Raw genomic sequence first — 15,187 nt, 5'->3', positions numbered from 1 at the left:
CTAGATTTGGGGTTCAGTACATCTTTGGACATCAGCGCCTCCACAGCAATGTTAATAGCATCAGAAACATAGACCGTGAGGCGCAGGCAAGTGGCTCGTTGAAACAACATCCGAGCTTCCCACCAGGGTGTTCCTAACCACCAACAATTCGATCATGTTGCAAGCGAATATCAAAGGAATGCAACGAACAGGGTGTCTGATAGTGGGATGGGTAGACGAGAAGATGATGGAGTCGTCGAAGATGCAAGGGAGGAATTGCTACTGCATCTCTGATAGGCCAATTGCTCCAAGACATCGTGTGTCTGTTCGACGAAGCAAGGTCGATTAGTGACGCCATTGGAACACTTGAAACTTGACACAATTCGAAGCTCAGATTAAATCGTTTTAACCATAAGATGATCAATGATATCGCAGGAAATCAATTCCACGACCTGACTCTTGGGAGAAACATATTCATACCGTAGTGTGGCTATCTGGTGCAAGGAGGTCGGCAAAAAGACAAGCTCTCTCCCCGCCTTCCGTGACTCGCGAAAAGGGAAGGAGGCACAGAGCAGTGACGTTTTCTGACATAGTCGGCGCGAGCGTGTCGTACCCTGGTCGCATTTCCAACTTTTGATTATTCTCGCGTCTGCTTGTCTTGCATGCTGGCCCTTTCCTGTCTTTCTTGTCTGGCTTGAGCTGCCACATATTTTCATCAGGTTTGTCTGTGACGATAGTGACGTTCGGTGCGCGTGTTCCCGGACTCTGTTGCATGGCTTAGCCGATTTGCTGTGCATGCGCTTCGCATTCTCTGCCCACCAACCAAAGCCATCCACCTCGTTCACTCTTGATGTTAAGTGAGCGTGGGCCGCGCGTGTAACCGACGACTTACTCGCTGTCGCTATACTTTCGCGTTTGCATCTTGCGCCGACCTCTATGCAGCTTCTGCTTGTCACAGGCTTCAATTTTACTGATTTACCAACCACCTTCACTTCCCATCTTCAATATGCACTGAAAGTGCCAATGCCAACGACCTTGTACAAAGTCACGACTTCATGTTTTTACGACCACTCGACTGCGAATCACCACTCGATATGCCTACGTCACAATTTGACAAGGCATTCGCTCTGCTAGAGCATTCATTCAAGGATGCCAACTTCCTCCAAGCCTACAAGGCACTTCCCTCACGACAAACAACTGAAGAGGCCGAATCGCCCAGACATGCCGACTTCTCGGATGACGACGACGACGACTCGGACTTTTCGGACATGCATGAAGGATACCGTCCCAGAGATGCTCCCTCAATTTCTCTTATGCGCCGGAACTCGTCACTTCCTCCCACACCGCCTACCCAGTCGCGCAATGTTAGCGCAACACATGCGCATATGTTACCTCCGCCAGGAGACAAGGCCGGCACCAACACGCCGCCGAACCAACAAGGCCCTCCAACTCCCGATCTGACTCCACCGAACCCTCGTACCAGAGACTTTGCGCCGCCTCGACCTGCCCTGCCACACACTGCCTCTTCACGAGCCGAATCATTCATCACTGCAAGAGAGACTCAAAGCCAAGCAAGTGCCAGCACAAGCCAGGCTAGTCTTCCGCTGAAATCAGAGGCCGGCCACCAGTGGTTGGAAGCGACAAGAGGTATGCGCTTGGCCAGTTTGCAGCTGAGGATCGTGGACAGACAACAGCAATTACGAGACTCCGCCTCAGATTCGGGAGAGACGACACCCACACAAGAAACACATGATGCTTTCCCTGCACCAGCCATCTCTTCCAACCTGATCGAGTGCATTACCCAGGAAGATCTGGATCGAGGAGCTTCTTCGACCCCTGAGTCTGAAGCTGGTAATTTCATGAGGAATGTGACTATTCGTAAGAAACGTACAGGTGATTCTCAGCAACAAACAACACCCGGACAAGGTGCGCCTAGCAGTAGTCACAAAAGATCGAAATCTTCTGAAGTCATGCCGAAGTCTGCGGCAGCAAATGAGAGTCCTTCTACTGTCAAAGACGGAGAAACTCTCGATTGGTCCGAGACTGATAACGATCATCTTCATCGACGCAGGCGAAGCGAGGAATCAAAACGTCTTTCGGCCACCTCCACCGCGTCAACTGTCATCGAAGCCTTTGTGCTCCCTGGTCTGGCTCAGCAGAAACAGCCAGCGTTACGACGAGTCAGCAGAGTCGACACTCTGCGTGATGATACATCTTCGAGACGTAGCTCGGTCGAATCTCAATATGCCTCGAAACAAAGAATATCACCGCTGCCTGGACGTAAGCATTTGGTCAATGGGTACTTTGACGCGGCAAGATCTGCTTCTAACCCTGAGACTGGCCGTGTCCGTAAAGTGCCGGTAGTTGTCGTTCCTGAGCGTCACTCGTCGCGCTCTTCTGCTACAGCAGGGGCAGGTGACAAGACACAATTGCTTACTCCTGAGCAGAACCGTCTCCATCGTCCGAAGCATCATGTTTCTCTCAAAGAAGACTACAACCAAGGCGAGATACCGCGTACTTCGCTAGATTCACGCACCGAGCTTAGCAGTGACATCTGGCTCGACTATGCATCTCCGGCTCAAGATGGTGGACAGCCTCGAACAAAGCTACGACATGTTTCTGCCCCAATTCAAGCAGGTGCTGGATCTACCACTGGAGCGTCGAAATACGTTTTTCTCCGTATGAATGGGCAGGATGCTGAAATTAAGCTCGGTCCTAGACAGGGATGGAAGAGACACTCTCTGGATGCCGAACTTGAGTCGCCTGAACTGAAACGCCCACCGAGGTCATCTATCGAACAGAGGCAGTCGATCGACCATAGACTATTGCTTCCCTCGCAACAGAAGAGATCGCCTACGCTCACGCTATCCGATTACCCTCAGCAAACTTCGCCTCGCAAATTGTCAGATGCCAAAGACATTCGCAATCTTCACTCGAGCACAAGTCCCTTCTCGCAACTGTCCGACCGAACAGACGCTATGGAATTGAACGAAGCCAAAGCCATCAACCTGTACCCGCATGGAAACAAGTCACTCCACATGGTCCAGCATGTAGCCAAGAAGCGACTTGCCGAAGGACAGAATATGAATGGGGATGCACACTCCGATGCTCTCGCAACACCCGAAAGCGAACAAGAGTCCACGTTCCAAGCCTCTCATCCTACCTTCCGCGCCGTAATCGACACACCAACACCCCCAAGAATCGAAGATCCCGATCGCGTAGAAGTCGACAGTCCACTCCGAAACCCACGCACAGCACCTCAGCCACCCCGTCTCCCCGCCGTGATAATCAGCCCCGCAACACCCTCCTCCCAATTCCGCAAAACACCTTCTCCACCTTCGCCGCCCTTACGCCGACCCTCTCTGGTCGAAAAAGCTCGTCGCTATTCTGAAAACCTGATTCAGCCGTTCATTCCCTCTTTGTCTCGTCGCAATAGCACGGCTTCGCAACGACCGATGAGTCAACGAGATAGAGATACCACGTTACATCCCTTCTGGCGACCCAGGGGCTTCTGGGATGACTTTTCAGAGTCTGAGGGCGAGTACTCTGATGATGAGTTACCAGAAGGTGGAGATACGTCTGATGTGCGTAGTCTTGAGAGCGTGGAAGAGCAGAGGGAAAGAGGATGGAGAGCTAAAAGACTTTCTGTGCGTTTACCTGGCTTCAGAGGACAAGGAGGGTTTTTGCAAGGAAACTCTCTCGGCATCGACCGCCATGGCACGAATGTGCGTCGTCATCATGTCCATGTCTCTTCCTCTCCAAACTCTGCGACAAGACATGAATCTTTCCTCACTCGCCTATTTGCGTTTCCGAGCTTGAGAAAGAGGAAATCTACAGATTTGCTCAGAATTGCGGCGCAAAGCACAGAGTCCTTGAGGAAATTGAGTCAAAGACAAAGGAGAAGAGGGTGGAAGGATATGAGTTTCGGCGCACTGAGACGGAAAATGGTTAAGAAACGGGAGAGGAGAGACGATGTTAGGAGAGAGGCTTATAGAGAGGGTATCAAGGGGAGGATTGGTGCGCCTGTTTATTTGGAAAGGTGATGTGGATGCATTTACATTAATGCATTGGAGAGGGAGAGGAAGAGGGAGAAGGGGAGAATGTTGATGATGACAATTATGTTGCTTGCACTTTTAGCTATTTGCTGCGTTTTTTTTTTCTTCTTCTTCCATTTCTTGCGCAGAGATACCTTTTTTTTTTATTGCTAGCATTTTCTGGCGATTTCGAAATATCATGACTTTTTTTCTTCTGCTTCCCGATATATCAGAATTCTTTGGACAGATGCTCGCATTCGATTGATACGACCATTTGTAGGGCACTTAACTCTGAGCAAATGTCGTTGGTGTCATGTTCCTTATTGCCAGCGCTGTTGTGGGCATTCCGTTATCGATGGGGTTCTCATTGACGGTGATTAAAATTGCTTGTTTTTCGCGAATCCAAGAATGTCATCATTAATGACGCGATTAGTATTTTTCTTGGGTCAGATATGTTGAAGTTTGAGTACGTTGGCGGGTTTGCATTTGTTATAGAGGTGGCCTTTTTTGAAAGTCGAGGATTCAAGAATGATATAACGACGATATATCAACAAATCATACTTCTTACACTGTCAAAACTCTCACAATTAGACGGAATAGATATCGAAGATCTTACGGAGCGAATTATACATAGATGGGCTGCATAGTGATCATGCTATCCTACATTCTTGTCGATAAAGCATCGTAAAGGGTACAACCCTGTCCAACACCTGCCAAGAACACCAAAACTCCCCAAAATGCATAAAGGCATGTTTTCACAATTCACTAGCTGCGCAGTGGTATAAAACCTTTTGATCGCGTGTATCCAGACCAAGCGCTCTGTCAGCAATTCACTACCGATCTAATGATCGACCGCAGCGAAGCTCGTAAAGAGATTACAGTTCTTGAAGTTCTTCTCTAGGCAGGACAATACGACACTCACGTCCATTAACCGAACAGGGATAAGCAGGACTCTCATTATCGTAGCTGGAGGAAGTTTGAGGATGTTTGATGTTGGTCAATAAGTTAATTTACCAGAATCCGATCGACTTGGAAGCGGATTATGGATGCAGACCTCGTGTTCGACGTGGATTGTAGTGTATGGGACCCTAGATTTTCAAAAGAAAGTCGTTCTTTCTTTGTGGAATCGTTATGCTGGAAGTCGTTGACGCGATGCATATCCTTTTCATATGTTGCGCGTGTGAGCGTGGAGGAATCTCACGAATGTGAAGTGATCAAAGCTTCTAACGAGAACTGCCACGGGTCATGCTTGTTTCCTTGTATTTGGACAGAAGAGTTCAACAGAAAGTGATGACAAGGAGGGTGTATAGACTGCACGCGGAACGGGACACGAGAAGGAGTTCCCGATGAAACATGATTTATTCTGCAATCTGACTCTGCACCTTGAAGCAGTGCCCGCAAGGTGAAGAGATGACATAGAAGAGATCAGACGAGGCTTGGAAAAAGTCTTCCATTCTAATCTTTTGCTCGTTCTCCGCAGTTTGACAGTGTAGGAGGTGTGCTGTCTGCTGAAGAATGGTTTGGACACGTGAGAGATTCCGAGATGAGAGAGCTCTTCAAGCGAATGATTGTGTGCTGAAATGATACTTTGCGTATCAACATGGTCATTTACAGCGTGCTTCGACAAAGGAGAGTGTCAAGAGCTACTGAAGGCTCAATAACAGCAGAGCTCGCAGTCAATACCTCGAATAGGTCATATCACACATGCAGCCCGCTTTGACACATAGCTGAACTTGCAGACGGGAAGTAGCCGTTGTGACAGCGGTTTCATGACAAAGGTGCAGCCACACGCACATCCCTGGATCTGACGCTAGCTCCCCATGCAGTGTGATCTGACGTGCCCGGTGTAAGCAAGGCTGAGAAATGAGTCTGGTTCAATAGAGGTCCACGCAGGCACCCAACCGCGATTTACCGCGACGTGCCAGTCGAGACGAGTTTCTTTGCTCCAGTGATGCCTGTGTCGAGCAGTGGTGATGGGAAAGATAACGCGTCGAACGATATTACTTTGGGTTGAGATGCTTTTGGGTCCGAGGTCAAGACGAGATCACCGCGTGTCAAGGGAGATTCTGTGTGTGAGTTTGACCTCGTGAACGAAACAGAAGTGAGAGGGCCTTTAGGGCGCATTCTTGCGACATTGAGGTTTAGATGGTGAAAATTGAAAGACGGGCGGTGATGTTTTGGTGATGGACATAAGGACCAATCAGATGGAGGGCGAAGTGATGATGTCAACGGGAAGGTTAGTACGCCCGAGCTTCTCCATACTTTCTGTAGATTGAACAAGAAGGAAGGCAAGACAACGAACAAGCAACTTCAACTGCTCAATTCCTTGCCGTCACATCTCAAACCAGCATGGCCAGCATTCTCAGACCGACTGCCGCATCGATGCGCGCTTGCCTTGACCAACTCCCCGCCTCTCGAACAAGCCTTCGACAGCCAAACCCGAGACTATGCAGACACTTTCACACAACAAGGACAGCAATGGCTTCAAGGAGAGGTCCGATCGGTCCGCCGAAAACAAAGGATCGCGGCCCGGAGAGTAAAGAAGATACGCAGACCGACTTTGCCGCCATGAATGTGCTTGGAAACACACCCGCGCCAACAACCGCCATTGACGCTTGCGCCTACGATGGATTTGCCCTCAACTCGGGCCTGAAGATTACAGGATCCGGAGTTCTGCTTGTTGGCGGAGATGCTTTCAATTGGAAGCCGTGGATCAGAGAGGGACGCAAGGAGGGCACAATCGGGGAAGGCGCGTTAGGCGACGACGACAAGGGCGTTTCCAGCGTCGGAGGCAGCATGCGTAACAAGAAGGGTCAATGGGAGGTCGCCGAACACAGCTGGGGCATCCTCGATGCCGTGTGGCCCAAGCCTGGTTCGTTGCAAAATGACCCCTTTTCTCACATGCCAGCATCCGTTCAAGAATACTGACGATGCGTCTAGATCTCCTTATCCTAGGTACCGGCCCTACCATTGTGCCCGTGTCGCCCGAGACGCGAAAGCAGATCAGCGATTTGGGAATCCGTCTCGAGATTGCAGACACGCGTAACGCTGCATCTCAGTTCAATCTTCTGGCCACCGAACGTGGTGTTCAACAGGTTGCCGCGGCTTTGATACCCATTGGGTGGAAGGAGGGCACTTATTGATCAAAGATTGAGCAACAGTGGGGTCAGTTCCGCCTGTCAGAATCAAAAACGATCCTCTACTCTCTCCGACAGCCAGCCTTGTCACTTGTGCTCTGCCCTGCCATGCAACAAAGCTGTTGAAAGCTTGGGCCAGCAAGGGACGACTTTCTGCTTCATGATATGCAGACGGATGGCGGCGCGGCACGCTTAACCACTGAACTGTCACCGGTGCATGTGAGGAACATCTGAACATGCTGCGAGATATGCCACTTTGTACCCGTGAGAACGCCCGTTCCCTTAGTGTGCGATCTGCGAGACATGAGGCATTCTTCCCAGAGAGCCATGTCCAATTTCTTCCCAATCTGTTCTTTGTCCCTGCCTGTTTCTTCAAGCCTCAACATTGCATGCGCATTTCCGTTATCGTGGCTGCCAGAGCCCGGCCTTGTTATCGACAAAACTGCGGTCCGAATCATCGGAATTTCTCGATTGAGCTCCATTCCGCGACCGCTTAGGCGGGAGGATTCGCTACTAGACCCATTTGTGCCATTGGCAGCTCGCACGTTTGATTTCATGGCTGCCTCCGATGAGCGCCACGTTTGTCCCTCTCGCCAGCTGCAAGCAAGCAGATACACGACTGCATGAGCATGATTGGGACCCTCGTTTCTGGTCTGGGCGATTGTAGGGCTTTTCTCGTTTCCAATACCGTGGTGCCAGTTATTTTGTCTTGGAAACGAGTTCGCATCTGACGATGCTGATTGTCCGCATGAGGTGATGATAGGACAATGACGATTGCTTCGTTCCTATCTTGACGCACGATCTTGTCTCAGGATTATCATCTCTTCTTCAGCCCTTGGGTAGGAGGCCATGCATTGCATGCATTGAGCACAAGCTTTGTCCAAAACGTGGTACGTCATGAGCAGGGTGCGATCGTGCGGAGGATGATCACCTCACGGACGATGGCAAGCGTACGCGTGCAAGCAGCAAAGAGACTCTCGGGACCCATGTGACATGCAGCAACAGGCGGCGAGCCAGCTTGAGCCAGGCCGAAAATCGAAAGGCTTCATATATCCTGGCGAATCAGAAGACGAGTGTTGGAGACAGACAAGGCACGGAGTGAGCGACCTTCCCCGCAAAACGGTTGCATCGAGCTTGCCCCCGCACATGGGATTGATCCAGGATGATCACGACGATTCTCATCCTGCAAGCCGCATACGACACTGGGGCCAGTCCAAAGGACGCTGACTGTGCTCAGCATGCATTGCTTCCTACAAAGGACGCTGGTCCAAGGCCCCATGCCACCCCCGCGGCCAAGATGGCGCTGGCTAGCTAGGCGGTGCATCGGCTGCCGGCGTGTCCTTGCCCCCCACCCTCTGAGCTCACCATACCATTCATGTTTCCCCGTTTTCGTTTTCCTTTTCCCTTTCTCGAGCACCATGAGTTTCGCCGCGACAGATACATAATTACAAGCTCAAGTATTGTCGTCTCGCAACCCGCCAAGTTTGTCCCAAATCTATCTCAAACTCGACCACCTGTCTTTCTGCGACGACATTATCTACTACCATTGTTATCGCTCTGATCACACTTTTGACGCTTGCCAGCCAGAAAGCTTGCATACTTCGCGGCTCAATCTGTTCGCCTTGTCCTAGGGTCTGCCTGCAGCCAGCCCTCTTTTTCTTTCCATCCTTTTCTTTCTTACAGAGCTCTTCCTTTGCGCGAGCAAACAGACGTCTCATGACTCAAATACATCCTCTCCATCCCAGCAACTGTACATACCTGGATCTTGTACCTAATCCTCACGACCAGTTCAATATGTCGTAAGTTCCACATCTACATGTTCCCTTTACCCAAAAGCTTAAGCTTTCCGATACCTTGTCATGTAGCGTTGCGCCTGTACGGCCGTATATGGACCATGTCATGGACCCCAGTCTATACCTCGATGACTAACATGTATACTCTTCTTCCACCACACAGTAATCTGTCGCAAAACCAACAACAAAAGCGAGGCCTACAACAAGTGGGAAGCTTGCCTCTATCGGCGTCACCACAGCAGTTGTCGCTGTCGGCGGGACTACTACCTCCCTCTTCATATGCTACAAACCCATATCACACGTCACCGTACACGACCTCTACCTTTGGCTACCATCAACCATCTCCTATTCAACATCATCAACAGCACAGCCCCTTTCAGCAACAGCCTCTTGCTCCACCACCACAGCTACCTCAACAACTCTCACAATCACCACTGAATCCACGTAAGCGACGCACAAGTGAACTCGACCCTCAATCTCTCCCTGGATCTTCCCTCGGCGGCTATGGTCTTGACCAGCACGGTCTCTTTGGCCACCCTGATCGTCACAACAGTGACCAGAGCAACTACGTCTTGAGTGGACCGTCGACTGGTGGTCCTGGACCAGGTGACCAAGGTATCCCTCGACATGATACACCACCTGCCCGACCAAAGAAAGGACGAACCAACACACCTTGGACGCCTGCGGAAGAGCAAAGGTTGAAAGTCATGAGAGATGCGGGCAACAGCTGGAGCGAGATTGCAAAGACTTTTCCCACACGGACCGAAGGCAGTGTCAAGAAGCATTGGTACAAGGTATGTGATGCCGACCTCTACTCGCTCCTCCTTACACAACGCCATCCTGCACAATTGTTCAGTCATCGATCTCATCGTGCTGGAGTAATCTTTACTAACCATTTTGTTCTTATCTAAACAGGACATGCATTACGCAGAGTTTGCGGAAGACGAGGTCAGCCATTTCGTCCGCCTCTCTAATTCCTTGTATCATTGTCCCTGACGTGCTAACACTTACTACAGAGCGCGGCGTTACTCGCTGCCATCAAGGAATACGAGCAGAGCAAGTGGAAGGTCATTGGACAGAAAGTCGGTAAACCTGCCAAGGTGAGTTACGGCTCCTTCTCGCAGGGATAGCCTTGCCGCCAGTCCTCAGAGCGTCGAATGCTTTGTCGTCGTGGTTATATATCGATGTTACATGGAAGAGACGCTGACGAGATACGGCAGGCATGCGAACAGTACGCCAAAGAGCATTTCGGCAGCAAGAGCTGAGATTTTCATCGCGCAACTAGCGTCTTGTCTTGTCTGAGGAATAAGACACCTCCTCGCTTGCGCTTTCGTTTATGGGATACAGGACATTGGCATCATGGGAAATTGAGGCTACGAATTTGATTTGCTTGGGTGGATATAGCGGCCATTGCTGCCATCTGCTTCCAGCTACGCGAAACAAGGGAGGCAAACTAAGGGTCCTCAACAGTCCAGGGATATTCTTTGCATTTCAAACGCTATGGGATGGGTTTGACCATCACAGAACAACAGCATGGGGTGTTCATTTGTGCTTTCTTTTTGGTTTGTTGTCTTTATTCTTCTTTTCGTATCTTTTCTTCAATTCTTCTGTTTTATTTGAGAAAAGAGATACTTTGAATCTTGTCTCTGGTCTTTCAGCTCTTTCGCTCGAGACGATTAACCTTAAGCAATGGCGGCTGGAGGCTGAGAACACTCGGTTATTGAGTTGCGGTCTTGGTCCGCGTGCTTCATACGAACAAGAGGTGGGAAGCGTTCATCGCGTCAGTCTTCAGCGTATCTAGTTCTAGGAGGGATCAAACTCTACTCTACGATTTCCCATCAATCGGAAGAACCAATCCTCTACGATCGGTTTCCAGAAACGAACACCAGCATCTTGATTTGGTCTTTTGGGTCTCGCTATCGCAAAGCGACACTTACCAAAGCTCCTCCAAATCCCCTGGTTCACGCATCTAGATCATCCAAATACTTGTCACCTGAAAAGACATTTCACCGCAGTACCTCTCGTGTCCCTTTGCCTTTTGGTTCCAGATTCTTTGGTCAAAGCATAAGCCCAACTCTCTCCCTCTCGTATGACAACCGCAAAAAGAGAACACACCATCACATGCACAAGAGGGTGGTCAGCAGTCAAGATACACTACAAAAGTCTATCGCTTGTAGACTTTCAAACTCCCGGGTCTCAGCCTCACAAAAAGTCTCGAGTAGGGTTGTGCAAAACGTCTCAGCTGGAAAAACTCGTATGTCGCGAAACTTTATCTTGGACAAGACCATCGGAGTTGAGTCCGAAGATAGGCATGACGGTGAGTCACTGACACAGAAAATGACAAGTCAGGAGTTGTCGCATGTGAAAGCGGTGAGAGCCTGCAGAGAAGATGGGTATTCTGCATGTGTATACCGTCCACCGAGCTGTTGCTGTCAGACCAGAACATGAGAAACAAGAAAGTTCCGCGTCTACAAGAAGTCTGCATTGTGTGGTGTGGTGTTGTCCCAGCTCGATAGGTAGGCAGAGGAAGCATTCATCGCGCAACGGGTCTATAGTCAGCTCGACGAACGAGGGGTACCGCACCTCTCGACACTAATAGTTGGTGAATAGTCGTGCTGCGACGCAACATGGGACACTGTGAATGCGCTGATGACGGAGAGCGAAGAGCGGCGGAGATATCTCGGGTCAATGACGAGACGCTTTCCTAGAGGTTTTACATGTCTAAGGACTATCATGCTGTCGTCCTCCATGCGGCGATGCAAAGAGTGGCCGGAAAAGAGGTTCTCCCACAACCATGTGTTCTGGTAAAGTAAGCTGTTAAGATGCACAATGACTTTTAGAAGCGGCGAGCTGGCCCAGGAGAGACGAGCTTTGACATTATCCTCATCGACCGAGTTTTATACCTTGAAGTTCATTGTGCATTTCCACAGCCGTTTCAGCAGGTAAAAGGTACGAAGGAGAGACGACAGCACCTCCCTTACTTTGACCCGAGCAACTCACCACAACCCCATTCTCTCCGTTGCCGACATACCAACCATATCGAGCTGTATAACAACACAGTGCTTCTGAGATCGCTGGCTCTCGTCCGAGGAGAGCAGTTCTCGACACGCTCTCAGGCAAACAACTTCGATTAATCAAGTTCATTGTGCATTCATACAGCTGCCTCTAGAGGTGTCAACTTCAAATCAGTCATAAAACATGTACCTTTCTCTTTCCGTCCTCACAGCCTATATCTAAACTCCTTGTTCTTTCTGTCCGTAACGTCCGCAAATTCAATATCTGCTTTGTGTCCCACATGCTGTTCCTCAACCAATTTATCCCTTCTCTTGTTCTCCCACATGTAGTAGAATCTCAATATGAAGGTCAGAACTACAGCGGCGGCGCAAGTTACAATGATTGTGATTTTTGCGGGAATGTATTCGGGTGCATCGGCGGCGCGGAAGGTGAGGGGTCCGATTATGTTGCCGAGACAGAAGGAGATGAGGAGGATGGCGTTCATAGTGACCTGCGTATTGTGTTAGTAAGATGTGAAAGCCCGAAAGAGGTGGAAGAGAGACCGACCTTTTTGGTGTGGCCGGCATAGTTGGCTCCGACCCATGAGTATAACAAAGGTAAACTTGCGCCAATGCAGTTGGTGAGGTAGTTTCCGATCAGTTTTCCGGCTTTGTTGTCTTCGGGCAGGAAAGCCATGAGGGCACCTCCGAGGATACCAGGAATGAGTAGAGTGACTATGTTTAATCCTCTCTGGTCGAATCTACCAGCCAAGTAGGTGGCAATCAAGATGGAGATGACACTGCAGACACCGCCAGGGATCTGAAGCAAAGAAGTCTCCTTGGGGGTGTAGCCAAATCCTTTGATCAGAGTGGCCTGGAAACTAGAGACTGCGCCATTGGGTACAGAGGAGGAGATAGTGATCAGACTAAGTAGCCAGGTCTGAGGATCCATGAAGCACTCTGCAACTTGGTTGGACTTGAAATGCTTGTTTTCAATGCCGGTTTGATTGGCACGCAGACGCTCGATGGCCCAGATCTTCTCTTGATGCGTAAGACGCGAGGTCATTGGGTTGTCGGGGAAGATCAAGGTGACAGTGATACCAATGCAGATGGTAAGGAGACCAACAACGAGGAAAAGAATTTGCCAGGAGTAGAGAGAAGCGGATTCAACGTGTTGGAAAGCGTAGGAGAGAAGAGATCCGATGATCGTACCTGTGCCAGTACCGAGATACCAGATACCGGTGCGTGGTGGCTGTTCGTTCTTCTTGTACCACATGGTCGTGATAAGCATCAATGATGGAGCGACTGCAGACTCGAAGCAGCCGAGCAAGACTCTGGTGGTGATGAGACCGGCGTAGGAGTGGCAAGCTGCGGTGACAGTGACGATGATGCCCCAAAGCACGACCATGATGCCGAGATACTTAGCAGTGGGGAAGCGCTGCATACCATAGCCATGAGGAAACTCGAAAGCCAGATACGAGACGTAGAAGATCCATGCCTGTTGTCGTCAGCATGGTTCGTGCTACCAAGCAAGCAAGAATACTTACCAAGTTCGAAAAATCGGCCTTTGTGATATTCGCATCCTCGTACAGCCCCATGACAGCAGCATAGTTGATCAACGTCTTATCCAAGTATTGTGCAACATAACAACACCACATCAATGGCATAATCATCCAATCGATCTTCCTCACAAGCCTCTTCTCGTCATCCGCTGTCATCTCAACTCCTTCGCCCTCATGGCGCAAGAAGTCAAGTGCAGCATCTGCATTCTTGACATCCTTGACTTCTCCAATCTCAACTTCCGGGACTTCTTCCGGCGAGCTGTCTAGTGCCTTTTCTTTATCTTGAGCCTCGAACATGGTTTGCGAATTATGCGGAGAAGAAAAAGGTGGGTGAAAGGTAGTTGAGTCGATCAGAGCACTTACATATATATCAACTCTTACCTATCCCGCTGTACTCACCCAAAAAGACTTCCCACCCGTTCCAATGATTCAGCCAAGACGAGATATGACTACCAACCGCCTATTAGAAATCCGACTTACAGTACACCAGATACGTGAGAGGTAGGGGGAGTGGCAAGCATAGTATGTCACTGACATGCCTATCTGGGGTTATGATATGCATGCTGCATTATCGGCCTATCAGTCAAAAGACACGGCAGGTTGGGGTATGGCTCCTTATCAGTTGGCGGGCGAGAGCTCAATCCAACGAATATTGTCGCAGCCAAAGAGGCAAGCTGCGGCCGTCTCGCTGCGCTTCGTTGCTTTGTTTGGGGTCGACATGTGCTGTTGATCATCTGAAGTCCGCGGAATCACTGCGGGTAGGATAAGGAAGCAGAGGTGAACTGCCGGTTGATGTTTTCGGTCGGACCATGTCGGCGACCAATGCAATGTGACAGCACCGGCTCTTTGCCACGTGCGAGTCCGGAAATTTGGTTGCATCTTGTAGTGCTCCCATGGAGATATCTCGATCGTGAGAGAACAAGATTTGATGGGCGTGTATGGTATGTCTCGATTGGGAAGGCGGGCTGTTGAGAGATAGGCCAACTGTTTAGAGTATGTGGCCAAAACACTTGGTCATTCGCGACTTTCCCCATCACGTCCTGACCACACATGCAGGTCTGTATGTAGAATCATCAACAACCAGCTGGGATATCTCCATGCTTCAAGGGACCACATCTGGTGACTGCCTCAAATTAACTCGAGCAAGTCTATCTTACGAGATCGCAGCTGACAGATCTGGAGATGGGGCACTGAAAAGAATCAAGAGTTAGATGATTTTGTTCTCTGTGTATCATATCGACTGCTGTGATCTATGCTTCATCAAAAAGGCCGTGAAGAAGAAAAGGCCCTTCAAGCTCAAGCCAGCTAACTACATCAATCTTTTGTCTGTCACATACTCCCTGTGTGATTGGTCTAAGGCATGTTGCGATGATCCGAATAGCGCCAAGAGCACACGCGAAAGAACCAACCTCAAATTCTGGAGACGTCAGCTTGTGCGAAGGTGTCGTTTTCGCGTGAAAAGCGAGGCACAGAAATTCTGCAATGTGCAGTGCAACGTGCAGAATTTCTAGCTTCTGCATTCCTGGTCTTCCCATCGACATCACCTTCTTCACGATCAGCGGCCACGACAGTCTACGTCTAGAAGATGTGGCTGTGTAGATGCACTCTTTTTCGTCCTCTTAGCGACTCATGAGAAATGTGTTTCCCTCGACTGAGGGCCTGATCGGCTGCCTGGGGCCCGTTCTGAGG

General features: G+C 49.9%; 5 protein-coding genes across 5 annotated transcripts; 4 read left to right on the top strand and 1 right to left on the bottom strand.

The window, feature by feature from the left end:
- Window positions 1-621: 621 nt before the first annotated feature.
- On the top strand, window positions 622-4,209 carry AUEXF2481DRAFT_38728 (uncharacterized protein). Its single transcript, XM_013489504.1, has one exon. The coding sequence runs from the start codon at window positions 1,035-1,037 to the stop codon at window positions 4,020-4,022; it is 2,988 nt and encodes a 995-aa protein (XP_013344958.1). The 5' UTR covers window positions 622-1,034; the 3' UTR covers window positions 4,023-4,209.
- Window positions 4,210-6,491: 2,282 nt separating this feature from the next.
- Window positions 6,492-7,156, top strand: AUEXF2481DRAFT_3956 (uncharacterized protein; the record flags this gene model as incomplete). Its single annotated transcript, XM_013489360.1, has 2 exons — window positions 6,492-6,885; window positions 6,954-7,156. The coding sequence occupies 2 exons, from the start codon at window positions 6,492-6,494 to the stop codon at window positions 7,154-7,156; spliced, it is 597 nt and encodes a 198-aa protein (XP_013344814.1).
- Window positions 7,157-9,044: 1,888 nt separating this feature from the next.
- Window positions 9,045-10,208, top strand: AUEXF2481DRAFT_3955 (uncharacterized protein; the record flags this gene model as incomplete). The annotated part of the gene is made up of 4 exons (XM_013489359.1): window positions 9,045-9,737; window positions 9,859-9,891; window positions 9,960-10,043; window positions 10,164-10,208. The coding sequence occupies 4 exons, from the start codon at window positions 9,045-9,047 to the stop codon at window positions 10,206-10,208; spliced, it is 855 nt and encodes a 284-aa protein (XP_013344813.1).
- Window positions 10,036-10,904, top strand: AUEXF2481DRAFT_639594 (uncharacterized protein). Its single transcript, XM_013489675.1, has 2 exons — window positions 10,036-10,043; window positions 10,164-10,904. The coding sequence occupies exon 2, from the start codon at window positions 10,280-10,282 to the stop codon at window positions 10,742-10,744; it is 465 nt and encodes a 154-aa protein (XP_013345129.1). The 5' UTR covers window positions 10,036-10,043; window positions 10,164-10,279; the 3' UTR covers window positions 10,745-10,904.
- A 1,166-nt stretch (window positions 10,905-12,070) lies between these two features.
- On the bottom strand, window positions 12,071-13,738 carry AUEXF2481DRAFT_107109 (uncharacterized protein). The gene is made up of 3 exons (XM_013489674.1): window positions 13,484-13,738; window positions 12,505-13,434; window positions 12,071-12,448 (listed from the first exon to the last, which is right to left on the bottom strand). Exons 1-3 carry the CDS (start codon window positions 13,652-13,654, stop codon window positions 12,164-12,166), a joined length of 1,386 nt encoding a protein of 461 aa, XP_013345128.1. The 5' UTR covers window positions 13,655-13,738; the 3' UTR covers window positions 12,071-12,163.
- Between the last annotated feature and the right edge of the window lie 1,449 nt (window positions 13,739-15,187).

The sequence above is a fragment of the Aureobasidium subglaciale genome, assembly GCF_000721755.1.
Source record: "Aureobasidium subglaciale EXF-2481 unplaced genomic scaffold scaffold_7, whole genome shotgun sequence".
In the NCBI taxonomy this organism is placed as follows: domain Eukaryota; kingdom Fungi; phylum Ascomycota; class Dothideomycetes; order Dothideales; family Saccotheciaceae; genus Aureobasidium; species Aureobasidium subglaciale.
The sequence above is the reverse complement of the archived record's forward strand: the minus strand, read 5'-3'. Positions and strand labels throughout refer to the sequence as shown.